Raw genomic sequence first — 26,966 nt, 5'->3', positions numbered from 1 at the left:
TCAAGCCCCTTCAGAATCTTGTATATTTCAATGAGATCACCTCTGATTCTTCTAAACTCCAGTGAGTATAGGCCTAATCTACTGAACCTCTCATTGTGGGACAACCCTCTCATTATAGGAATCAATCTAGTGAACCTTTGCTGCAGTGCCTCCAAGGCAAGTATATCCTTCCTTCGATTAGGAGACCAAAACTGCAGACAGTACTCCCGGTGTGGTCTCACAAAAGCCCTGTACAATTGTACAAGTCTTCCTTACTCTTGTACTCCAGCCCCCTTGCAATACTGGCCAATGTGCCATTTGTCTTCCTAATTGCATGCTGTACCTGCCTGCCAGTTTCTTGTATGAGAACACCCAAATCTTTATGAAAGGTAACAATTAAAATTTTCTCACCATTTAAAAAATATTCTGCTTTTCTATTCTTCCTGCCAAAGTGAATAACCTCACATCTCCCCAAATTATACTCCATTTGCCACATATTGCCCACTCACTTAACATGTCTATTTGTTGTGCTCTCCTTACAGCTTTCTGTCCCACCTAGCTTTGTATCGTCCGCAAACCTGGATACATTACTCTCGGTACCTTCATATAAGTCATTAATATAGATCGTAAATAGCTGATGCTCCATCACTGAACACTGCGGCACCCCACTAGTTACAGTCTGCTAACTTGACAATGCCCTGTTTATCCCTATTCTCTGCTTTCTGTCCATTAACCAATCCTCTATCTGTGCTGATATATTGCTCCCAACCCCATGAGCCCTTATCTTGTGTTGTAATCTTTTATGTGGCACCTTATTGACTGCCTTTTGGATATCCAAATGCACTACATCCACTGGTTCTCCTTTATCCTCAAAAACTCTAATATATTTGTCAGACATGATTTTACTTTCACAAAACCATGTTGACTCTGCCTAATCATATTATGATTTTCTAAGTGCCTTGTTAACACCTCCATAATAATAGGCTCCAGCATTTTCCTGATGACTGATGTCCGGTTAACTGGCCTGTAGTTCCCAGTTTTCTCTTTCTTTCCATTTTTGAATAGCATTTCACTTTCCATCCTGTCTTGAATTGAAATAATCAAGGGTGGGAAGTCACTTATTATAGAGGCTGAGGAAGGAAAGGGATTCAAATATCTTGGTGAGACCTAACAACAGGCTTGAATGTGGTAGAGAACAAGAATTTAATAAGAGAGGGGAGAAACAAGATGGGATGCTTGAAGGGGGACGAGGAGGAGCAGCCATGGTGAAATTTGGTTACTAGGGCCGCAACAATTTGGGCAGACCAGGTGGTGGAATGTATAGACGGGCAGGGAGGTGATGTTTAGGGGCCAGGTGTCATCACTGAGTCATGTCTCAAAGTCATGGAGCTGAATTTTTGCTTTGGGGGCAAAAAGCAGGAGCCGGGACTGTTTCCAGATCCTGAACCCGTCCCCGGGGGAAGCAGTCACTGGTTGGAATTTTGACCAGGCACTCCCTTATTGGCGTGGAGACTGATTCCCTGTCCAATTAAGGGCGGCTGGCAGCCTCTTGAAGCTGGGGGATCAATCAGAGCCTTCCAACTGATCAGGAGGTAGTCTTGAGCTGATCAGGGGATTTAATCTTGGGATGGCGGCAGAGGAACAGTGAAGAATTGGGGCAGGAAGTGGGTTTGAGGTGGGACAAATACCCAAGCGGGGAGAAATGGAAGATGAGTAGCCTGGTGACAGTCTCTCTGGGATCTGAGAAGGGAGTGACCACTTGCTCAAGATATCCTGAGGGCAATTAGCACCAATGAAACTATCCCAGAGCGTTCTGGGTTCCAGAAAGGGAAGGAGACAGGAAAGAAAGGCCTAAGAGGGGCCAAGAGAAAGAAAAGAGAGATAGAAGAATGTCTTGAACTAAAATTAGAGCATTTACTGTAAAGTGACCAGATTTGTTTTATTCGTTTCATGGAATGTGGCCATTGCTGGCTAGGCCATCCCTAATTGCCCTTGAGAAGGTGGTGGTGATCTCCTTTCTTGAACCACTCCGGTCCATCTGGTGTAGGTACACCCACAGTGCTGTTAGGAAGGAAGTTCCAGGATTTTGATCCAGCAACAGCAAAAGAACGGCGATATATTTCCAAGTCAGAATGTCGTGTGGCTTGGAGGGGAACTTGCAGGTGATGGTGTTCCCATGCGCCTGCTGCCCTTGTCCTTCTAGGTGGAAAAGGTCGTGGGTTTGGAAGGTGCTATCGAAGGAGCTGTGATGAGTTGCTGCAGTGCATTTTGAATATGGTACACACTGCTGTCACTGTGCATCAACGGTGGAGGGAGTAAATGTTTAAGGCGGTGGATGGGATGTCGATCAAGCAGGGTAATTTGTCCTGGATGGTGTCGAACCTGCTGAGTGTTGTTGGAGCTGCACTCATCCAGGCAAATGGAGAGTATTCCATCACACTCCTGACTTGTCCCTTGTAGATGGTAGACAGGCTTTGGAGAGACAGGAGGTGGGTTATGTGCCACAGAATTCCCAGCCTCTGACCTGCTCTTTTAGCCACAGTACTTATGTGGCTGGTCCAGTTCAGTTTCTGGTCAATGGTAACCCCCAGAATATTGATAATGGGCAATTCAGCGACGGTAATGTCATTGAATGTCAAGAGGAGATGGTTAGATTCTCCCTTGTTGGAAATCATCATTGCCTGGCGTTTGTGTGGTGTGAATGTTACTTGCCACTTATCAGCCCAAGCCTGAATGTTGATTAGGTCTTACTGTATACGGACATGGACAGCTTCAGTATCTGAGGAGTTGCGAATGGTACTGAACATCGTACAATCATCAGTGAACGTCCCCACTTCTGACCTTACGATGGCGGGAAGGTCATTGATAAAGTAGCTGAAGATCATTGGGCCTATGACACTACCCTGAGGAACCCTTGCAGCAATGTCCTGGGGCTGAGATGATTGGCCTCCAACAATCACAACCGTCTTCCTTTGTGCTCGGTATGACTCCAGCCAGCGGAGAGTTTTTGCCCTGATTCCAGGATTATAGACCTTATAACTAGCACATTCACACAGCTGATTACCGCATGCTCTGCTATTATACCACAATTTTTATTGCTACACCACAAACCTTTTGATGCATTTACAATAGTTTCTCAAAGTTCCTTCCTCCTTCCATCAATTCCTGCCTCTCCTTTCCTGAAGGGGTTGACTCATTGGTGGGGTATTGTTCCACAGGTGCTGGTTGCCCTCGGGTATCTTGAGCAAATGGCCATTTTCTTAAGTGATCCCAGAAAGATTGTCGCTAGGCTACCCATCTGCAGTGACGTCACCACTGAGCCTCATTCCTGTCCTCGCCCAGAAACCATGTGCAACCATTTTCAATAGTGTATGTTGGGTCGTGATCAAGAGCAAGCTGGTTTTCCCTTTCTAACCCAGTGATTTTGAGACTATTTGTCATGTTTTTATAGCCACCCTGCCTGAGATCAACAAATTTAGTACAGATAAGAGATTGAGCCTGAGGTCTTTCTGGCCTGTATGTTTCGGCTACTCACTGCATTAAGCAGCTGAGGCAGCAAAGAGCCTGACATCATAATTTAAATTCAGATTAAGAATTAATATTGTTTCAGCTAGGATGGTTGATTGTAAGTCTCCTCTCTGACCTTAACAGGAAAACTTTAGGCAGTCTCAACCCAGTTCTTTATGGGTGTGAACTCATTATTTGCCACTAAATCTTTCAATCCCATTCAGAGAGCTCATAAAATATCTGGTGTGGGAATATTTGGCTTGTCCTGTGACTGACATGAGATAGTTTGATGTTGACACTGCAAGGCTATTTTTAGGCCTTAGCCATTGGAAGCAAGTTTACCAAACCATGCCTCCTGAAAAAGTAGAAAATGTTTTATTTTCCAGGATGAATGTTCTGCCCCATGAAGAGTATTAAAAGAAATTCTAAAAATCTAGCAAAAATTACATTTGGAGCACCAAATCTAAGAATCTTAATGCATCACTTATCACCGCCTTTTGTTTAAAAACCTGATGGCTTTACCTATTCAAATAACCCCAAAAGAGAGTGCGTCTGATTAATCACATCCAGAGAGAGCTATTCCGAAACTACTTATGGTACCACTGCTCTGGTTAACTGGGGATGACTCATCATTTTAACATGCTGTAGTGTTACAGTATCTATCTTGAAACTTGAAAACTCCAAACAATTTACAATTAATTTCTGACTAGATTAACCAAAGTGAAATCAACATCAAGAGTACTATATTTTCTTGAATTTTTTTCAACATTTTATATTGTCCTTCCTGTACAATGATTTTTTACTGAATGCTGCTCTTTTGAAAATGTAACAATGTGCAGTATAATGTGTGATCATCATGTGATGAGATGAGACTGCAAGATGTCTGAAAATAGCACATCTTGTTTTGGGCAAAGAGTTATGATTGTTTGATGACAGACATGCAAAATGGAGTTAAGAAAGGTTTTGACTTTCTCTTTATTGCAACAGATTTCAGAAGAGAGCCTACACTTTCTCACTCTGCCTCCCGCTCTCGAATGAATTTGCTGCTGCAGTCTCCTCCTGTCAAATTCTTCACCAGTCCAGAATTCTTCACAGTGCTACATTCAAACCCTGTAAGATAGTTATTCTGTTGTTTCATTTAGATATGCTGATTACTGTAGGAGCCTAGAGAATAGCTGCTGATCCTAGGAGTTAGATTTTGTGCAGGAGGCAGAGCTCCCGATGCCAGGCCGAAAAGGTCCCTTTAAAGACAGAGATCCTACCTGCAGCTCATCAGTATCAGCAGCGCTACCGGGAGCGGCGGCCACTGCTAGTACCGCAGGGGCATCGGACCCAGGCCCAGTGCTGGAACCCCGGACAAGAGGTAGGTGAGGCGGGGTCGCCGGAGCCAGTCTGGAAGGCCCCAGCAAGTGGGGGCTGGGGGGCGGTCTTGCAGTCCAGGGGAAGGGGTATCCCAGGGGGTGAATTGGTTCCTGGTGGGGGTCCTCCCTGGGCCACAAATTGCCCACGAAGGAGGGACTCCACCCAATTCTGCAGGGAGGGTGCCTCAAGGACAATAAACTATGCGGCCATTTAATGAGTATAAGGAGTGCAGTAGCATTTAGAGAAAACTAGACAGTTGACGTCAAGAATAGCAGATGGATTGTGTGGATCAATGCAAATGATGCACATTAGTGCAATGTACATGAGATGTACGTACAACAGATGGATGTCAAAAGCAAAGAAAGAAGATTTGGATGCAAATTATTTTTAAGAAAACCTTGCAAATATCTTATGGATGTTGGTTTGTTAAAAATGTGTGATTTTAATTGGGTACAATTCATTGGTAAGACTGTGTTTGAAATATCCGTCAAATTCAAAGGCATTGATGTATTATTAAGGGTTCAGATAAAAGCCTGTCTTTGACGTAAGGGGCTGAATTGTATTAGTCCTCGGGGGTCGTGGCAGGGGGCCTGGAAAATTCTTCCGGGAAAGGCCCGCCATGACCCCCGTGCCAGAAAGGCCCCGCTGCATTTTACCAGCGGTGGCGAGGCCTCAGTGCGGACCCCCCGCTACTCGGCGGCGGATCCTTCATCTGAATATGCAAATGATACTACAATTAAAAAATGACTTAACTGGTAGCGATGGCCATCCCACGCATATATTCCGGCCTCTGGCCGGAACTCCCGTTCGGAGTTCCAAGGCGTGACACTGGTGGGGAGGGGGGGGGAATGAGTGAAATTTTCAGGGTGGGGTTTGGGGGGAGCGGGGGAACTGTTTACATTGGCTTAGAGGATGGTGGGAAGGGGTTGAAGGGCAAGGATTATAAAGTTTGAGGATGAAAGATCCGTGCCAACAAAAATGGTTTTTCGGGGTAGGAGGGAAATAAATATCTTGCTTGATCATTGGCAGGGGGTGGAAGAGGGGCTTTGATGTTTAATTGACTGTTTTTATTTAAATTAAGGGTGCTGTTTTCTTTAAAAAATTTTAATTGCCGATAAGGGCGTGAAGCCCTTTAAAAATGGCACCGCACCAGGCGCCAATGTCAGGGACGGAGTGGCCGCCCCCTCTATGACATCGGGGGGGGCCGTTCCGCCCCCTCCATTTAAATGAGCCTCTGCACAAAATATCATGGGGGCTCAGCAGCGCATAAGTCGTGCGTGCACCGCATCTTCTTTCAAGCTCGCCACTGAGAACGGCTGCGAGCCAATTAAAATGCAGCCCAAGGTTTTCGTTTCTCAGGAGGTACTCAAAGAATTGAATTTGTTTTTATTGCAGAAAAAAAATTTGAGAGAGGGACTTGATGCTGTGGATGGTAGATATTGTGGATAATTATTTAACTTAAAGAATTCTAACAGGACTTGACAGGGTAGATGCAGGAAGGATGTTCCCGATGGTGGGGGAGTCCAGAATCAAGGGTCATAGTCAAAGGATACGGGGTAAACCTTTCAGGACTGGGATGAGGAGAAATTTCTTCACCCAGAGAGTGGTGAGCCTGTGGAATTCACTACCACAGAAAGCAGTTGAGGCCAAAACATTGTATGTTTTCAAGAAGGATTTGATGTAGCTCTTGGGACTAAAGGGATCAAAGGATATGGGGGGAATGCAGGAACAGGTTACTGAGTTGGATGATCAGCCATGATCATAATGAATGGCGGAGCAGGCTCGAGCAGCCGAATGGCCTACTCCTGCTCCTATTTTCTATGTTTCTATGTAACTTGGTGCCATTTTGTACCCGAATGTGGGTACAGAAGTGACAAGCTGAACCAAAACTAGGGATTTGTTTTTCCAGAGTAACAGTTATGTTGAACTGACTCTCATCAAAGTAGTTTGCTCTATTGATTTAAATGTTTTTAAAAAGTAGTTGGAAGGATGTTTGGCTAAGACCATGATTGAAGCACATCAGGAAAATGCAGACACAGATGATCAAATACTTTATGGAGTATTATATTTCTAATTGTACTAGGATATGGGAAATGTGTAAAATGTGAGTATGTGAGAGGATTTAATTGAATATTAAGTTTGCAACAGTGATATTTAGCACTTTCTCAATAAGTAATAACCTTATGTTACCTGAGAGATGGTAATTTCCCATATTGTGGTGATCATTCTTGTCAATTTTGAATTGTTTTTATCAGTGTGCCTATCGGATGTTTACAACCAACACCTGCTTGAAACACATGATCACCAAAGTGAGGCGGGACGCCCATAACTTTGAGCGCTATCAGCATAATCGAGACCTGGTGTCATTCCTGAACTTATTTGCTAATAAACAGCTGGAACTCCCAAGAGGCTGGGAAATGAAGCATGACCATCAGGGAAAGGTGAGTAGGACCCCAACATGGAAGAGAGAGTTGGACTCCACATGCATATTAACCTGGTCACAGTATATGAGGAACATGTGACTTTTTGACACCATGCATTTTAGGATTAAGCCTGATATTTTGGGAAAAAAATACCTCTGGTCGATAAACAATTTCATTTTAGAGTCGAAATATACAAAACCAGATATTCATTGATTTCGAGCGTCAGCTTATTCCTACATTGCACCTGTTATGATCCCCTTGGAGACCACCAACAAACAAAAAGAATCAAATCCAACGATTGATTCCAATTTAGGAAAGCAAACCAAACGGACAGGATTTCACTTTTATCAATTTTACTTTAACATTCAAACCAAAACCAACATAAATTAAACATGAAACAACAGGCAGATCATGATCAATATATATATATTGCAAGTTACATTTTAACTATCAGATACAGCAGAGATGGGTCTCACAGTTTCACTAGGCAGTCCACCCAGCAAAAGGGGCAACAATTACAGTCACATAGTTCTTCATAACTCTCAAGTTCCTCAGGTAGATTTCAGCTCTTTCTTTCAAGGATTTAGCTGCTGTTCTTCTTCTGACAGCAGTTCCCTCTCAATCCGAGCTCTACGGGTGCGGTTTTAACCACAAGGCGCACTTCTCCAGAACCACCTCCAGCTCTGCTCACGACAGGCTTGATGGCGTGGATTTACCTGTCTTTCCTTTATCTGAGTCCTTCAGTGATACCCTGTGCACTGTATGGCCAGTTCTGTTTAGTCAGCTACTTTAAATAACAGAAGCAGCTCCTGGATTCAGTCTTCACTTTTTCCTGCTTGCTGGTGCTCCACTCCTATCTGATCTGGGGAGGACCTTGTCTCCTTTTATCTGGTTCTAACCAGTGTCCATTTCCCTGGAAACCTGAAATTGTTTTTCCAGCTTCTGTTTCAGCTTTGGCTTCTGTTTTTGTTTCAGTTCCAGTTCCTGTTTCAATTCTACTTTCCCTCTCAGGGTCTAAAAAAAAGCTTTGCAGCCACAGATTCCATCACACTTCGCACCCCCCCCCCACCCTCCCCCCCCCAACTTGGGAAAAGAAAGCTTTATCATAGCAAAGTTTTCTTTATAATAATTTAGAAATACAGCAAGTTCTTAAAACAAATAGCTTATTGCATACTGTACACTAATATTTTCATATTCCACAATTATATCATATTTACAAAATTATAAGATCTTAACCAGTAACAAAACCCAAGTAAATGTGACAATTAGGATTCAAACATCATAGAATTATCATAACACAGTGCCTTCCTTCTCTTTTACACCCCTTCTTTAAACTCTGGATAGAGCATCAGCAAATCCATTGCTTTTCCCTGCAACTTGCACAGTTGATATTGTAAATGTTGGAAATCAAACACCGTGAAACAGCCAGAGGTTCATTGTTCTGAATATTTCCAGAAACGCAAGTGGATTGTGATCTGCATAAACCAATATTTCTCCCTATCAGTTAATATACTTCAAACTGTTCAAGACTTAAAGCTTCTTTCTTGATGTTCGAGTACTTTGATGTTTATTGAGCTTTTGAGAGAAGTAGCTAATGGGCCATTCCATTACCAGTATCATCATGGAACAGCACCGCTCCTACCCCTTCTTCACTGGCATCAATAGCCTCTTTGAATTGTTTATTAAAATCTGGGTCTGCAAGAGATGGCTCTTTTCTTAAAATGACCTTTAACTTGTCAAGTGCTGTGTGGCATGATTCTGACCATTCGAACTTCATGTTCTTTTTTAACAGATTTGTCAATGGGGTGACTACTGTGCTGAAATTAGCGACATATTTCCGATAGAACCCACACATACCCAGAAACCTTAACGCTTCTTTCTTTGTCTTGGGTACAGGAGAATCTGTTATTGCCTGAACCTTGGCCTCTCATAGTAATACTTGACCTTGACCTACGATATGTCCAAAATAAGTGACTTTGGCCTTGGCAAATTCGCTCTTTGCCAGGTTTATGACGATGGTGGCTTTGGCCAACCTGTCAAATAAAGCTCTCAAATGTCTGACAGGATCAATCCAAGTGTCGCTGTATACCAAAAGGTCATCAATGTACACAACACAATGATTCAATCTGGAAATACCTTGATTGGTTAATCCTTGAAATGTAGCTGGTGCATTTTTCATACCAAATGGCAGGACTTTACACTGGAACAGACCATCTGGTGTCACAAAAGCAGATATTTCTTTAGCTTGGTCAGACAAGAGGACTTGCCAATATCCCTTAAGCAAATCAATCTTGCTAACAAAAGCCGAGTTCCCCACCCTATCAATACAATCCTCAAGCCTTGGGATCCGATAGGAGTCCACCTTAGTTACCGCATTAACCTTTTGGTAATCTATACAGAACCTTTGAGAACCATCTGGTTTTAAACAACAGGAGAATTCCAACTACTTTGTACCTTTATTCAACATGTACTGAACCTCCTTTCTGACTTTGGCCAATTTACTAGGATTGAGTCAGTAGGGGTTTTGTTTACTTTGTTTAGCTTCCCCTATATCAACCTCATGAATAGCCAGAGAGGTGCGACCTGGCTTATCTGCACATGCCAGCTTATACTCCCTCAATAAGTCAATTTTGTCTGTCTTCTGGTGCTCAGGTAGATGTTGTAGCACCTCTTCCAGACCCTCCAACACCTCTGTGTTCGCCAGCTTCACCACAGGAAGTTCAATCTGGGAATACTCAGTCTCAGACTCTCATCATCTGGTGTATTATGTGCACCAGTGTCACCATTTACATTTTCTACCACCTATGCTACACCTATACAATCCACAAGGACCTTACTAAATGGTTCTTCAGATGTAAGTATCGGTATTAATGGGGCTGGCTTAATCAAAGGCTGTGGCTTCCCAATCATCTGACATCCCTGTGAAACTTCAGCATCATTACCCTAGCTTGTGTCTTCCGAACAACCAAATGACCTGCATCTGGTATCTCATCAGCAATTCTCAAAGTTTCACTGCAGTAGCAAGGAGGGACAACAATTTGATGGACTACAGCCCAATCCTCATCAGCAAGCCTCTGGGAAGGTCTCCACTTTCTCAACAGAATGTCATTCGTGACATAATAACACTCGGGGACCTTTTAAGCCTCTCCCTCAGAACATGCCATCTGAGACAAGCTTCTCAATTCCGGGTCTGCCTGTTGTGTCTCAATCAAAGAGGATCTGCTAAACAACTCACCATTGCTAGCCTTGGAGCCTTTAATACCACCATCCTCATCTTTGAAAAATGTCTGACCCAACCGAACACCCAAATTATCCTCCACAACAGCTGAATCCATCTCATCTTGTTTAACCCTTTGAGCCTAGGATCTAGTCACAACACAGTGTGGGAATATTCTGGGAAAATCTTCCTGTAAAACCTCAGTTCCAGCAACCTCACCCAACTTTTCTGAAACTACTGTAGACGCCACTGCTTTATCCCCAGTGAAGTCACTTCCTGGCAGAAAGTCTACCACTGCAACGGGCAAACTAGGAACAACCCCAACAGTAACAGGACCAATGACCAAGTCACATTTTAAATAAACCCTGTATAAGCGTACTATATAGGTTCTGTCTATCCCTTGGATTAACACCTTCACATTCGGCAAACTACCAGGGGAAGAAATTCATGTCACCTGCCAACATCAGTGACTGTGCCGCCTTATATCTCAAAGGATGACAATTGACTTGCCTACTTCACCAGCCTGCTGTGGGGATACCTTATCCTCAAGCAGAAATCTTCTATAGTTCTCTGCAAACTGATTCATTCTATCAGTGAACGTGGGAGAAATGTCACCCACTAGGACATTATCTTCTGTGGAAATACCCTTCGACTGTACACATGCAACAGGCTTGTTTTTCCACTTCTAACACTCATTCTTCAAATGTCCTTTCTTATGACAGAATTAGCATGTTGGTTCCCTCAAGCCAAACGTTTCTTCCTGGCCTCCTTTTTTATTAACCTGAGGTGTGTCTGTTTTTTTACATTTGTCATCTTTCTCACTAGAACCAGATCTCTTTTCATTATCAACCTTCCTATCTCTCCAACTTCTCTGAAAGGTTCCAAACTGAGGCAGTAACTACTACTTTTGTGGGTCAATTCATAATCATCTGCCATTACTGCAGCATCCATTATTTTACCAACTTTATGTTCTCCCAGGTGGGACCTTATTCCTGAAGGAACACTATTTTTGCATTTTTCCAACAGAATTACTTCCCTAAGGTTCTCAAAATCTTGTGCAATCTTCATCGATCTATACCACCTGTCAATCAACATTTCCTCCTCCTTAGCAAATTCCATATATGTCTGGCTCTGTTTCTTTTTTAAATTCCTAAATTTTTATCTGTTGGCCTCTGGTACCAACTCATAGGCATTGAGAACAGCAGTCTTTACTCTGTCATAGACTTGTGAAAGAAATGACTACACCTCCAAAGCTTTCCCTACGAAAACGCTGTAGGAGCATTGGCCAAGATGATTTAGGCCACTCCATATTAATGGCAATTTTCTCAAATGATACAAAGTACATTTCCATTCTCTCTTCACTAAATGTAGGTATCAAGCATATATTCTTTACCAATTCAAAACTACGATGAGTTTCATCTGGGTCATCCTCAATTTTCACCCCTAGTGCATGCCCACTGGCTTTGAGCCTTTCCATTTTCACTTCATGGTCTAATGCCAATTTTTGCATTTCTTGTTCTCGTTCTTTTTCTTTCTTTTCCCTATCCAGTTTTATCCTCTAGTTCAAATTCAAGTTTTCTCACTTCATATTGTCTTGTCTTTCTTTTTCTCTTTCCAATCTTATCTTCTCTAACTCAATTTTGGCTCGTTCTATTGGAATACTAGTTGAAACATCCTTTTAAGGAACCAATTCTTCGAATATCTCCACTTTCTTGTCCCTGGGCTTACACGAACCCCCACATGTGCTGATATCGTGACCAAATCGACCTTTTTCAACTACTGCAATATACTGAGAATCAAATTATCCCTCTTAACAAGTTCCTGTACATTGATGATACTCATGTTGAGTTCACACTGAACACAGCCAAAGTAAATGTGAAATCTTGTTTCTTAAAACTCTGGAAAATTCCAGTGAACCTGTTCTACCATCTAATTGGGGATGATCTGACCCCGGATGAGCCCTGATTTTGTTATGATCCTTGTGGAGACTGCCAACAAACATGAAGAATCAAATCCACCGATTGACCCTAATTTAGGAAACCAAACCAAATGGGCAAGATTTTACTTTTATAAATTTTGCTTTAACACTCCAACCAAAACCAACATAAATTAAACATGAAACAACAGACAGATCATGGTCAATATATATATTACAAATTACACCTTAACTGTCAGATACAACAAATCTTATGATTTCACTGGGCAGTCTGCCCGTATACGTGGCAGCAATTACAGTCACATAGTTCTTCACAACTCTGAAGTTCCTCAGGTAGATTTTTGGCTTCTTCTAGGATTTAGCCATTGTTCTTCTGACAGCAGTTCCCTCTCAATCCGAACTCTGTGGGTACAGTCTTCACCACAAGGCACACTTCTCCAGAACCTCCTCAGCTTTGCTCACAACACTGTTGATGGCGTGGATTTACCAGTCTTCCATTTATCCAAGTCCTTTAGTGACAACCTGTACACTGAAAGCCCGTGTCTATTAAGTAGGCTACTTTAAATAACAGAAACAGCTTCTGAATTCAGTCTTCACTTCCTTCTGCTTACCGGCGCTCCACTCCTGTCTGATCTGCCTGATCTGGGGAGGACAGTGCCTCCTTTTATCTGGTTCTAACCAGTGTCAGTTTCCCCAAAAACCTGAAATTGTTTTTCCAGCTTTGTTTCTGTTTTGTTTTCAGTTTCTGTTTCAGTTCTAGTTTCTGTTTCAATTTTACTTTCCCTCTCAGTTAGTGTCTTAAAAAAAAAACAAGCTTTTCAACCACAGATTCTATCTCTGACTAACTTCAAAATTATTCTGAGACGTCCAGTGGTCATGAAAAGCGCTGTATAAACATGAATCTTTTTTTTTTCTTATAAGTAATTTAACTGCATTTGCGTTGAGTTTTCAGAATTTGGAACTTTTACCCATAAGTTTAGTGATTTGATGAGAAAACTGAGGACTGCTTGTTTCTGCTTTTCCATGATCAAAAGTTTCTCCCGTCCTTAGCTCAGTGTCAGATTCTTTTCATTCTCCAGCAGCCCAACACAAACTGCTAAAAAGTCTGGATCTGCTGTGCTCAGCAAATTTGAGGTCTACATTGCTGGTCCCTATGAATTACATGAACTAATATTATACATAGTATTCTTACAAACTACTTAATCTAAACTGGTAATCAGTCGACTGCCAAGCTATTCTCTAGTAGCAGATGCTAAGGTCTACTCAAAGTGAAATGTGAAATGGGCTAAGACAACTAGATTTTACTATCTGAGGGTTAACTTTGTGATAGTTGTCATCAATCTTAAATTAATTAAAACTGTCAATCACATTTTATTATGATATAGTTAAATGTTGGGCCTTTGCATTGCACCCGGCAATTAATTAGTTTGATGAGGATATATTGAGTATTGATGTATTGCACTGAGACTTCTAATAAAGCTATTTGACATATATTCGGATCAACTACATGGTACAAAGCTTTCTTACAACTGTTCATTCACAGTGTAAATAATTCTAATTGTGTTTATTTCTATCCTGAGAAGAGCTGCTTTGGGTATGAGGGAGAAGTCATGGGTTTGGCTGAATTTTGATGAATTGGGTAGTATGCTCTTATCACTGACAAAGTTGGATGGTGAAAATCCATTGTGTGCTGAAGGGCCTCGAGGGTTACTCAGCTAAATTTGAAGATCAGTTTGATAGACAATGAGATCTTTATATTGTCAAGCCCTATGATTGAACATTCTGTTGTGACATTTAAAATTAAACTTAGAGCTTTCTGTAGAGTGTATAGTTGCAAGCACCTTGTGTAATTTAGTGTTGATTTCATTTGTCCTTTTCCAGCCCTTTTTTGTTGATCACAATTCCCGCAGCACTACTTTCATAGACCCACGACTTCCTCTTCAGACCGCTAGGCCCTCAATAGCATTAGTTCATCGGCAGCACTTGCAAAGGCAGCGCAGCCACAGTGCTGGTGAGGTAGGTACTAGTAACCATTGATTTGCCTTCTTTGATGGACAATAATCTGGAATTACATTGGTATGCTCTGATGTTAATTGAATTATCAGAATACAGTCCACCTTATATAAGATGCAAACATAGGAACATAAGAGCAGGAGTAGGCCATTCAGCCCTTTGAGCCTGCTCCACCATTCTAGATCATGGCTGATCGTCTGCCTCAATGCCATATGCCTGCCCTAGCCCACTATCCCTTGATGTCATTAGCAATTCGAAATCTATCGCTCTCTGTCTTGAACTTGCTCAGTGACTGAGCTTCCACCATCCTCTGGGGCAGAAAATTCCAAAGATTCACCCTCTGAGTGAAGAAGTTCCTCCTCATCTCAGTCCTAAATGGCTCGCCCTTTATTCTGAGATTGTGTCCCTTGGTTTTAGACACCACAGCCAGGGGAAACATCCTTTCTGCATCTACCCTGTCTGTCCTTTTAAGAATTTTTTACGTTTCTGTGAGATCGCCTCTCACTCTTCTAAACTCCAGAGAATATAGGCCCAGTCTCCTCAATTTTTCCTCATAGGACAATCCCACCGTCCCAGGAATCAGTCTGGTGAACCTCTGCTGCACTCCCTCTATGGCAAGTATATCCTTCCTCAGGCAAGGCAATTAATAATAAGAAATATTTAAACTGAGACCCTTGGATTCTATTTTGAACAACACTTTTTCTCAATCTTGTTTGGAAAGTTTGCGTTTTGTACATAAGGCACTGAGCTTTATTATGAATAGATTTATATAATTTATTTTTTCAGATAGGACAACTTACCTTTCAAATAAGCTTGAAAATCAGTGATTCTAAAACTAAATCAGACACTGGACTCTGGTGTGGCTGCTTAGTATGCTGGAGCCAAAATCAGCTGATTCACGTGATTGTAGGGCACTGGTTCAAGTGCACAATCATGCAATAAGATGCCGATTTTTCCCATGGCACTGTGGAGAGATACTGGGCTGAATTTTACCAGCCCCTTGACGCCAGGGGCCGTAGTGGGTGGGGGGGGGGGTCCGTAAAATTCTGCCGGCAGAGAGCCGCCATGACCCCCGATATCGAGAAGGCCTCACCGCATTTTTCCGGCGGCAGCGGCGAGGCCTTGGTGCAGCCACCCCGCCATCTGGAGGCAGGGCCTTCATTAAAATATTAAAATTAGGCACATTAACATACTAATGAACTTACCTGATGCCGTCGGCTGTCCCACGCCGATTTTATGGCCACTCGCACGCCTTCGGAACTTGAGGCGAGACACTGGTGGGGAGGGGGGAAGAATAAAACTATCAGGGCGGGGTGGGAGCAGGGAAAACTATCCCTATTGGTTGCAGGGATGGTGGGAAGGGGTTGAGGGTCAAAGGGAATAAATTTCGGGGGGGGATGTTCGGGATATAAATAAAAGTTTTTTTTCTGGGAGGAGATATATATAGATTACCCATTGTGGGGGGGGTGGTGGTGGGAGAGGGGATTTAAAGTTATATTAAAATTTTATTTTATGTCCCGGAGACTGGGGCCTTTAAAAATTTAAATGCCTCTGAAGGGCTTGAAGCCCTTTAAAAATGGCTCCAGCGCCTGCGGCCACTCCCTTTACGTCATTAGGGGCAGACGCTCCATTTAAATCATCACCCCCCGTGTAATATAGCGGGGGCTGTGCGGAGGCACTTCCATGTCAGAAGGCTGCCACCTTCACAGCGGCTGCCACAGAGTGTGGCGCGCTGATAAAATTCAGCCCACTGTGTGAAGGCCAAGAGGTTTCCCAATGAAAAAAGGATAATGGAAGTGGAGTTGTCATCTTGTGGATGAGGCCAGGGAATAGGCAGTCAAGAAAAGAAGTGGATTGAGGGAGAAACTGCAAAATACTTTGCATTTAATCTGGGAAAATGTAAAGTACATATTCAGATCATTATAATACATTTAGCTAATTCTGAAAATGATAACCACAAATGTCTGCTGTGAATGTAGCATCTCGTTCCTCAAACACTAAATAGCTTATTATTTCTGCTAGGTGGCAGATGACTCACGTCATCCTGGGCCCCCAGTTATGCCCAGACCATCCAGCACATTTGGCACCAGTAGTCGAAACCACAATCAGGACCTGGTGCCAGTGGGTAAGTTATTTCTTCTGCTTACAAGGTGCTAAGTTGTCTGGCTGATGGTTTTAAGGAGTGCTACAAGAATGAGCCTGACCTCAGCCTCAACTATTGAAGCAAGAAACACAATCCAACTACTTCTAAATATCTTTTATTATACTGCTTGTTAAAATATGAAAATTTTTATTCAATTTAAATGTATTTTACCTGAATATGCACTGTAGTACTTTACCTTTAAGGATTCCTATAATATCACTCAGGCCTCAAATTGGCTTCCTTGATAGTGAGCAAATACTTTGGCAGCAGCATTAAAGCATTCCTGCATTCATATGGAGACAACTATTGGTCAGCATATGCTACTTATTGTATTTACATTTTTCTCCATTAAAACATCTGTTCTACACAGCTGCTGCTGCTGCTTCTCAGCACCTGGTGGCAGCAAGTTGCCTGAGGGGTTCCAGCAGTGTATTGAACAGCAAGAGCACACATGGCTTTGAATTCTGAGATTCATGGAACAACTTCAGTCTTACCCATAATTATTTGCCACTTTACACAACTTATCTGATTTTTTTCAAACTATTTTTTTGTGTGTTTCAAAGTTCTTGTGTAAATGAAAGGGACTCTTTTCCTACTGTTCATCAGCCAATAACCCTATTTACATGAAGTTGCTGTCAGTTTCTTTCCGCTAGTTTGTGTTTCGTTGAGAAACAGGAGAATTTGTTCTGATTCATTTATGTGGAGTCAAATGATCTATCCGCATTCTTAAGAATATTACTAATTCTGGAGTTTCCTGATACCTATTATATCCACAAAATCTAATGAGCGTTGTCTGCCATAACCGAAATCTGAAGATTAGTTTGCAAATTTGATTTGTTGGCAATGTCCAGATAAGCACCCACATTCTAAAATGTTACTTTGTTGAGTTGCTTTCAGAATTTGTTTATGCTTTCACTGTTCTTGATGAATAAGTAGTGAATAAACTAGCCTATAACACTTGTCTTTCACACTCCAACAATCCTAGTTATTAAAGAGGAAATATTGATTTCACTGGTTGCGTTCTGGAGCAGTCTGCTCCAAAATCTTCACAGCTGTGAGCTCTTTGCAGTTACTTCCATTTAATAATGAGGCAAAATTTCTTTCATTATATTTTTGTTCCATGAACCTATGGTTTTAAAATATTTGGGTTAGATGACAACTATTTGGTTGCTGCATAACTTGCCATTTTTGGATGTAAGTGAATGTAAGTTATCCATTAACTGCCTAGTACAAGAGTGCTATCAGGCTAATGAAGTGCGGTATACTGTACAGACTGCTCAGTATTGTAGGCACAGGGTTATGGTCTGCAACTCAGAATGGTAGGACATGAGTTTGGATCTGTCACTCCTACATGGTGAGTTCCAGATATTTCCAGGGCATCAGGGGAAGCACTTCTTTCACAGAGGGAAAATCCAAGGGCAGATAATAGAGATTCTCTCCTGCTTGTGAGAGCCAAACCTCCCTTTCGCTTGGAGAATTGTGTGTGGACAGGAGCAGAAAGTCAGAGGAGGAGAGGGACCATCCAGCATTACATTAATCTTAACTTTTGTTAGCATGTCTTCAGACAACATGTTTCAATAAAAGTTATATTTTTACTTTTGAGTAGATTGTATGAATCAATCTCTTAATTGTTGGGTCATTTCAAAAACTCCAATGTACAGATCCATTCAGCATTCTTCATTTTTATAATCCTTGTCCTGATGAGATATTCTGTTGTTTTCAGCTTACAATGATAAAATTGTAGCATTTCTGCGTCAACCAAACATCTTTGAAATTCTTCAAGAGCGCCAGCCAGACCTTATCAGGAATCATTCACTCAGGTAATCCCATTGATTGTCCAAGTGGTGGTGCTGTTTGTGTGGTGCTGTACATTTTTTCTGTACAGTTACCCTCAATATTTTAGATCCTGCATCTGTACTGCAATGTTTAATAGGAATTCTCCAGGCTAAACATTTAAAGTTATGCGAGACTTATTAAGAACTTAAGAAAGCAGAAAAAAGTCATTCAGCACATCCAGCTCTTCCTTTTCACGAAACATATACAAAACACTCGCTTATGGAATCTACCCAATGCATTTCCTGAGGAAAGGTGTTGCAAAGTTTCATCCCAAAAAGTTAATGAGCAAAATGCAAATATCTGTAGTACCTTATCATTATTAATTAATACATTATTCAACTTTGGTTGCTTTCCTTGACATTTCTATTGTCTCATCAGGAACCATTATATCCCACACAGCATTCAATCATTTCAATTTATTTTTAACTTCAATTCTGTTCCTAACCAGCTACATTTACAACTCCTTTTAAAAAGTGTTAATCAGCAGGCCATTGACTGCATTAGTTGTAATTTGTTAGATATATCCTGAGTTTCTCAATATTAAAAAAAATTGAAGAATTCCTTCTAATCCTGAGTCATGTTTAATCTTGTTAATTTTATGCTCGGGTTCTCTAATTCTCTGCACGTAAGTAACTTGCTTGCATCCCCATAATCTTTCCCTCAGCATTTTAAAAGTTGATCATATTTCACTCAGTCACCTTTGTCCTTTTTGAAGGTTGGCTAATTTTGCATATAATATCCTAAACTTGGCCTCACCAGTGACCTGTACAAAAATACGGTTTATTTTCAGGTTTATTCTCAGATGTCCATGCGATGCACACTTGTTTATAACTGCCTTGCAATGACTGGATCCTTTAAATAAATGGTGACTAATTACTCCCTCCATTATATGCACATTTCATATTTCCTTTTCAAATGTCCTCATCATATGACAACACAACTTGATGCAATCAGCAGATTGTGAAATATTAAACAAAAGCATCTCCATATCATTAAGAGTGCTGTTTGGAAAGACTTCGCTAAATCTGCTTTTGCAGCTTTAAAAAGTTATTTTAAGGCATGCCATGTACACTTGCTACCAAAATACTTATCATGAGATCATAGCAGAGCAGTTACATTCCCACAGGCTGCTGGATGGTATGCCTGTGCCTCACAAGTTCTACCTGCACCTTCCATTGGCTGGGTAACAATTGAGAGATGCTGGCTTGCCAGCCAGTATGAATTTTGAATTTGATAATTAAGGCAATGTGAGCCTAGATGGCAACCATTCCAGACCAACTCACCTTAACAAATTGCTATTCATGAGGAAAGAGGCAAACAAACACTTAGGGACTTGGCTTGTTTCAATCAATGGTAATCACATTTTTGGGGTCTTGTTATACAACCTGGAGTTTATTTATTTTATTGGTGCACTATATTAGGTAAGATTAACATTTAGAAGTATCTTCAACAGCTGTGTTTAAGATTTCCTAGCATAATTGGAAATCTACAATGAAATATTCTGTAATCATTACATTTAACTGTGATAAACTGAGACCATCAGACAAGCTTCTGTTTAAGAGAAGCAGAAATATGTTCTTCATTACACAGTCTACCTCAGCTGTGCTTCTTCCATTATCAATATTGTCACATATCTGTCAACAAAAATGGATTACACTAAAATATGTGGAATAGTGTGTCTATTGCTATGCAAGGAATATGTCTAAAATGAGATTTCTAAAATTTTCTCTCTCCCTCCCTCTCTCTGTACACACGTTTTCCTCAAACTCTCTTTCTCTCTACCATGCTTCATGTTTTTGTCATCTCTTGCTCCTTTCTCTATCAGGCTCTCTCATGCTACATGTTTTTTTTCCCATCTCGATGTTTTCCATTAACTGTTGAACATCTGGGCCTCTGCTGAGTCCTGGGCATTTTATCAAACTTGGAGTCTGAGTTTGGTGTAGAAGTATGGTAGTTCCAGATTAAAATGCGATTGACTTTTTTTGCTTTGAGTTTTCCCTTTGTCACTTTAATGCTAGCTTTCAGTTTAGCAGTGCACTGTTCTAGTAATGGCTTTCACATTTATAGAATAACTAGAATAATGCTGTAGAATTTAGTGTTTATCTTTTATTGTGAAAAGTTATCATCTCAAACTGAACCCTTTTTATAATATTTTCAGTTGTAACATCATGTAGAAAATGTAAACGTGTGCTGCACACAACCATGAGAAGAAATCTGTTTCAATTTTTAAAATATGAAATGTGTATTGTCATTGTTATATTTTATATGGCACTATATCATGCAAATTTGCTGGGAAACTATAGTATATGAAAGAATGCACAAATTAATAGCATCTGAACCTATTTCAGAGTGTGGTCTGGCAGTTCAACTATGTGTTTATGAAGAACTTCTGAATCTTTATGGCGAAGTGACTTCTGTTTCTTTTTAGGCTACATTACCTTTTTTTTTGTTTTTCCTGAGGTATGTACCTTTTGAAGTTTAATGTGTTTGTGGAAGACTTGCTCCTAGATCTGCCTTTGTAGGTCTATAAATAAGAGGTGCACAGTGATGAACTCTGAGTGGAAGGTGCATTGCCTGCCCTTGGTGCCTCCCTACAGAACCATTTCTGAGGCCAGAAACCCATCAGAATGGAAGTATGAATCTACTTCCAGTGATTCCATGGCAGGGGGCGGGAGGGTGGCGGTGGTGACGGAGAATCGGAGTGGCAGGACCCCAACAGAACATGACGCCGGGATTGTTGGGCCCGATCTTCCCAGCGGCAGGGAAGCTCCATGGCAGCCCTTCCCTCTGTGATGGGACCCTGCTTTCCATATGCTAAATAGATGTTTGTATTAATTTAAATGTAACCCACAGCGATCTTGCCTTCAGTTCCCGATCTTCAGTGCGACACGCGGCACTCACGTGCTTTCACTTCCCCGCCCGTGGAAAGCTAGTGCCACCGAGGTGGGGAAGGAGGGAAGGGATCAACTCTGCAGTATTTGTGTTGAGAAGTGGGGAAAGGGGTCAATTCTGCATTTTGCTTAACTGTCTGCAAGGCTGGCAGCATTTTACAAATGGCGGCAGCACCTGCTTCCATATCAGGTAACGCTGTGAACGTCATCGCCAATGATGCCCCCGCTACATGAGTGGTGGTGTGGGTCCCGTGGGGGACAGCTACCATGTTCCACGCCTGGTGACGCTCCCTGCGGCGGGAGTACAAAATCCAGCCCATAGTTTCTTGCTGATAATGGGCTGCATTATGGGAGATGTTATGTGTTTCTCACTGATGAATTTGCAAATAGCAATCTCACCTCATTGGCCCACATTTTTGCAACATCTGGTAAACTATGTTCAGTTGAGATCTATTCAGTTCAGTGTGGATTGAATCAACTAAGTGCCATAATCTATGAGTTTGAACATTGTAGCTATACTACAATATTTTGAGTAAAGAGGCTTGGTGCTGCTTTTGATACATTCATACAGTTAGACAGTTGGACTGTGAAGAGTTTTGACCATTCTGGAGCACATTTTGGCATTTTTTTTTTTCTGTTTTTAGTTGGCAGTGAAAACCTCTGCTTGGTCATGAGTGGGCTGTGTTTTTAAAATCAGTGGAAGGACTGATGGAAGAATATTTTTTGAATGCTAGTTAAATGGAACAGCAGATGTAGTGTTCTCCCAACAGTAATTGTCTTATTTCGTAGCTGCCGCACATTATACAATCTTGAAGGAGCTGAATTAGTACTGCTATTCTTTCAGTTCATTTTACATTTTACACAAGCAAAGCATTTTTAACTATCAATGGGCTGTGTATTGATATCCTCTTGCAATTTCTCCCACTCCAAAATCATATACCCTGGTATAAAAAAGGCAAGCCCATTATGCCACCTTTTTAGAATAAATTTGTCTTTTCATGGGTGAAATCTCTTTATTCAAAATAATTTAAACTACAAATTGGAAGGCAGCCTTAGTATGAAATATTTATTTCATTTATTGAGTTTTGTTTGAATAAAAAAAAAAGTTGTACTCACTTCATGGCTCATTAAGTTCCAATAGTGAGTAGCTGTGCCGTGCAGATTAAGAAAAATGCAGGGTCAGGCCCCATTTTGATCTGATCTTAGCTGGAGCAGTACTATAATTGACCCCTGTGTTCCTGGGTTAAGGAGGGAAAATTGGCAAGCATTTTTTTGCTCTGCTCCAGTGATGCAGATGTGTGCATGGATGGCTTTGGGTGAGGAATAGATTGTGTTTTAAGCTGTCACACTCCCATATAGTTGACTGGGCTACTGACACTCAAACTGGCATGAAATGGATTATTTATGTCCATGCTATTTTACTTTTCTTTACTGTGTCTCTTAGTTTTAAAAAAACACACTCACCCTTATTTAAAACTAATTAATTTATTTAAATAACAAGACACCTACAGAATCCCTGGGATGGGAACAAAATATCCTTAATGTGTAAAGATTTTGACTGTAAAACTTTTGTTACGGTCAAGTGAGGAAGGGTCGAAGGGCTTCCCTCTTTTCCCTCTCCTCCCTCTCCATGTTTGATCACAATAGGTTTAATTCTTTCTTAAAGTGAATGTACTGGCCAATTCAGTAGGTGTTTGATAACTTACTTGCTATGATCATAACAAGAACCAATCTCACAGATTTTCTTGAGTTAACAAAAAAAGAGGTTAACTTTATTGTACCTAAACTGAACTATTAAAATAATAAATAACACGCCAACTTTCACTCACACATGCACACTAGATGTTTACACACATACAAATAGGTTACAGAGTGGGAAAAGGAAGATTGGTTGAGTTAGAGTCTGTAAAAATAAAAAGGTATACTATCTGTGAAGTTTGTTGATTCAGCTGGTTTCTAGTTGAATTCAGTGGTACTGAGGCTTTTAGTTTGAAGAGTTAGATGATGGGTTCGGTGGGTTTCTTGGAGATAGCAATGCAGATGATTTCCTCCAACAGGGTTTCTGATTGTAGCCGGAGTATGCAAAGGTGGTCAGTCAACAAGCAGGATTTGAAAGCTTTCAAACTGAAATGGAGAGAGAGAGAGAGAGGGACCCCCGCTTAGGGTCTGCTCATGTCAGAGTCTAGTTTCTTCTCCTCTGCTGCAAAGAAAAACACCATCTTAAAACCACAGATGAGGAGGGGCTTGTTACATGACAGTCACTCAGTGATTCAAACATAGCTGTTAGCAGCTATGCTTGCTGAAAAGAGCAGATAGTTCCTTTAAACTTCCTGGGTCTTGGTTCCTGCTGGAAAATGTACAGACATTTGGATTCCCTCCTCCAAGTCCTTTGCAATATAGGTTACAGTGTTGCGAACTATGTGATCATCTTAAGCTGCCAGCAGTCACTGTTTTTAAAAATGTTCTTTTTAAATTTCTTCAAAATTATAAATTCAGATCTCCAGTCCGTGGACCAAAGAGAACTGTCTTTCAACAAAACACATTTGCATAACACTATTAAGGTGGAATGCATCAAAAAGAACAATGGTCTGGAAAGTTCATGCGCAACAGCGGCATTGCATCATTTCAATCCAAAGAAATTCACGCATAATGCATTTATGGCCATTTTATCCTGGTGTTGCTATGTGTCAGTTTCCTAGATCACTTGTACCACTTCAGAAATGCACCACTGAAACCCTCTGTCACTCGTTTACATAGCTCTGCCCCAGTGAGGCTGCAATATACTTAAAATGTTTTGCCGGTCTTAGAGTGCCTGAAGTTCTTTGGACCTCTGTTTTCCACCACTCCCTCTCCCATCAAGCATTTAGATGGATTAAGCAGTTGTAATGGTTTTACAAATGGACATACCCATGATCTGCATAACAATGAAATTGAAAGAAGAGCAGCAAAGGCAAGTGGCTAAGAGTTGACAGGGAAGGAGGTAGCAACCCACTCACTATTACCCCTACTGATGGCTCTATATTTGTGCTTAATTTACACTGGCTATTATGTTCTGGTGTTAGTAAATGACCTTCATAGGATATTTCACTGTAGGTTTATGTTGAATAATTAGAAATGGGCATAGTTTTTGCATAAATGAAATCTAAGAAACTCAGGGTCAGCTATTAAAATCCAATCGGCATGCCTCCTGTGTCAGCTGCAGTCAACTGTTAAAGCTGCTTCAAATCAGGTGTCAATGGACTATGTGCAGTATTCCAACCACACACACACACACACGACCACACCCACCGCCCCCTCCCCCCCCCCCCCCCTCCCCACTGGCCATATCTCTTCATGTTTATAGTTTGTGTAGATTATTGACAATATCTGAGCTTTTGTTTCACTGGCCCTGTAAAGCCTGTTTTCCAATGAGTTTTGCATGTTGATACTTTGGTTTTATCTGGCAATGAGGCATGGGGATGGAATGCAATTCTGTTGGCAATATGCCTAAAGTAATCCTCCAATGACTGTACTGTGTTTGTTCCTTGAAGGAATTAACTTGTCAGTTGGTTTACAAGACTGCATTTCAAGTACTGCACAGCCTGTTGCAAAATATTTTATATGACTAACTTTCTGGTTAGTCCATTGTGATAAAACATAGACTGCTGTGTTGGATTACTTCAAATAATTTATCTATACTACTTATCACTGTAAATAACTCTCTTCCTGTGATTAAAAGTTGCCTGGCATGACTAATGTTATTTGTCATGATACATGGTGGAATTCCTATGGGCTATCTGATAACAAAAGGGGCATGCTATATCCCAGCTAACTTTGTAACAAGACACGTTTTGTGCAAAGAATGTGACCGCTTGCCTATGGAATCTTACTCTTACTCATGAGAAAAAGTATCTGGACCAATCCCTGACCGTTGCAGCTGCAGCTCACTAATATGATTAGCTAGATGGCACATGTGGACCTCCTGTGCTCCTCCATGGAGCTAACAACTAGAAAGGGAGAAAATTGGAAGGAAAAGAAAAACGTTTAGAAACTATATTTGTTGAATAGTGCTTACTATATCATGATTCCTTCAACCTGCATATTCTAATTTTTGAATGCTAGCATTTAGTTCCTGCATCGTATCCCATGCTTTTGTGGTTTGAAGTACAGATCTTTACCACAGCCATTCTTGTAAAAATGTCTAAATCCCATTGTTACGAGGTCAGAACAGCTGACAGATCTCAGTTATGCAATGAATCATTGTCAACACATCATCTAATGCTCATATCTAGTGTTGTGGTGGTATTATAATTGAATCTGGCTTTAATTTTCCATAGAAAATGCGAATCCCCATGATATAACTGTCTATTTCTGAGGCAAAAGAAGGAGGAGGAAGATGGTTTGTTTAGTACTGCCAGAACCATTTCCAAAGCTCCATCTGTGCAACAGATTGAACATTGGAACATTGAACACTGCGATTGTCCACCTTTGGCTGCTAATGTTGCTGTGATGACTTACCCCATCCCATGAAGCACATTGCAATTTACAAACATACGCGGAGGAAAAAACCAGCTGGTCCGTGAATCCTATCTCACACCATGATGGCCTGAGCATCATGACTCAAAATGCCAGGGCAGATGACACAGCAAAGTTAAATAGGTCCAATGTTTAGTTTTTTAAAATTGTTTCTTGTTTTTGTTCATTTATCCAGCTCTCCCCACCCACCCCCAACCCCATCCCCCAACTTCCACCACCACAACTTGTTCTTGGTTCCTCCTATTAAATGCCTTTAATTTATAGCTGGCATTACATTTCTAGGTTCGAATGAAATAAGTGAATAGAATTCTGCATGTCACAACAAGGTCGAACTTAGTCAATATGCTGCAACTAGAAGCCCATAATGACACCAAACAAATTTCTATGTTCCTTTCCTAACTTTCATAGAATTTCATCAGGCAAGGGTAGCATTTGCCTTGTCAGGTCCTGTGCTCTGTGACCTGGTTTAACTATAGTTTGAAGTACAAGATTTAAAACCAGAACAATCAATTTGTTCTGAATATCCTTGCTTGGTAACTGCCAAAAACAGCAGACAGCTCAGCCTATGGTTTCAAGTAAGTGCATTTGGTGCACAATTCCTAAGTAGAACTGAATTTTATTTCTTTAAATAGGGAAAAAAATTAGTGGAAAAGATTTCAAGGAACTCCACTCGTGCAACAAATATGTATGCTTTTTAAATTATGCATTATTGGGATATGGGCATTGCTCGCAACCCTCACTGCCCCTGAAAAGGTGGCCTTCATGAACTGCTGCAGGCCGTGTGGTGAAAGTGCTCTCACAATACTATCCGGTAGGGTGATCCAGGATGTTGACCGAGCAACAGAGGTTCCTGTGATGAGAGGGTTGTCTATGATGAGAGGCTGATTAAGTTGGGCCTTTGCTGTCTGGGCTTTGGAAGAATGAGAGATGATCTCATTGAAACATACAAGAAACCGAAGTGGCATGATAGGGTAACACTGAGAGGTTGTTTCCCCTGGCTGGGAAATCTAGCACACGGGATCGATCAATTAAGACTGAGATGAGGAGAAATTTCTTCACTCAGAGGGTTGTGAATCTTTGGAATTGTCTCCCCAGAGGGTTGTGGATTCTCCATTGTTGAGTATATTTAAGGCGGAGATAGACA

General features: G+C 41.2%; 1 protein-coding gene across 15 annotated transcripts in view; it reads left to right on the top strand.

Annotated features, from left to right (window-relative positions):
* Positions 1-26,966, top strand: part of hecw2b (HECT, C2 and WW domain containing E3 ubiquitin protein ligase 2b) — a 431,729-nt gene that overhangs the window by 300,741 nt on the left and 104,022 nt on the right. For all 15 annotated transcript variants that reach the window (XR_010975402.1, XR_010975398.1, XR_010975400.1 and 12 more), the window contains 5 exons: positions 4,474-4,598; positions 7,104-7,289; positions 14,306-14,440; positions 16,460-16,562; positions 18,304-18,400. Coding sequence is in view for 5 of the 15 variants with exons in the window: in XM_068035672.1 (XP_067891773.1) it covers positions 4,474-4,598; positions 7,104-7,289; positions 14,306-14,440; positions 16,460-16,562; positions 18,304-18,400 (646 nt within the window). In the remaining 10 variants the exon portion in view is untranslated. The remainder of the gene's footprint in view (positions 1-4,473; positions 4,599-7,103; positions 7,290-14,305; positions 14,441-16,459; positions 16,563-18,303; positions 18,401-26,966) is intronic.

Source organism: Heterodontus francisci, chromosome 7 (assembly GCF_036365525.1).
Source record: "Heterodontus francisci isolate sHetFra1 chromosome 7, sHetFra1.hap1, whole genome shotgun sequence".
Lineage (NCBI taxonomy): Eukaryota > Metazoa > Chordata > Chondrichthyes > Heterodontiformes > Heterodontidae > Heterodontus > Heterodontus francisci.
This window is presented reverse-complemented; position numbering and strand designations above follow the sequence as displayed.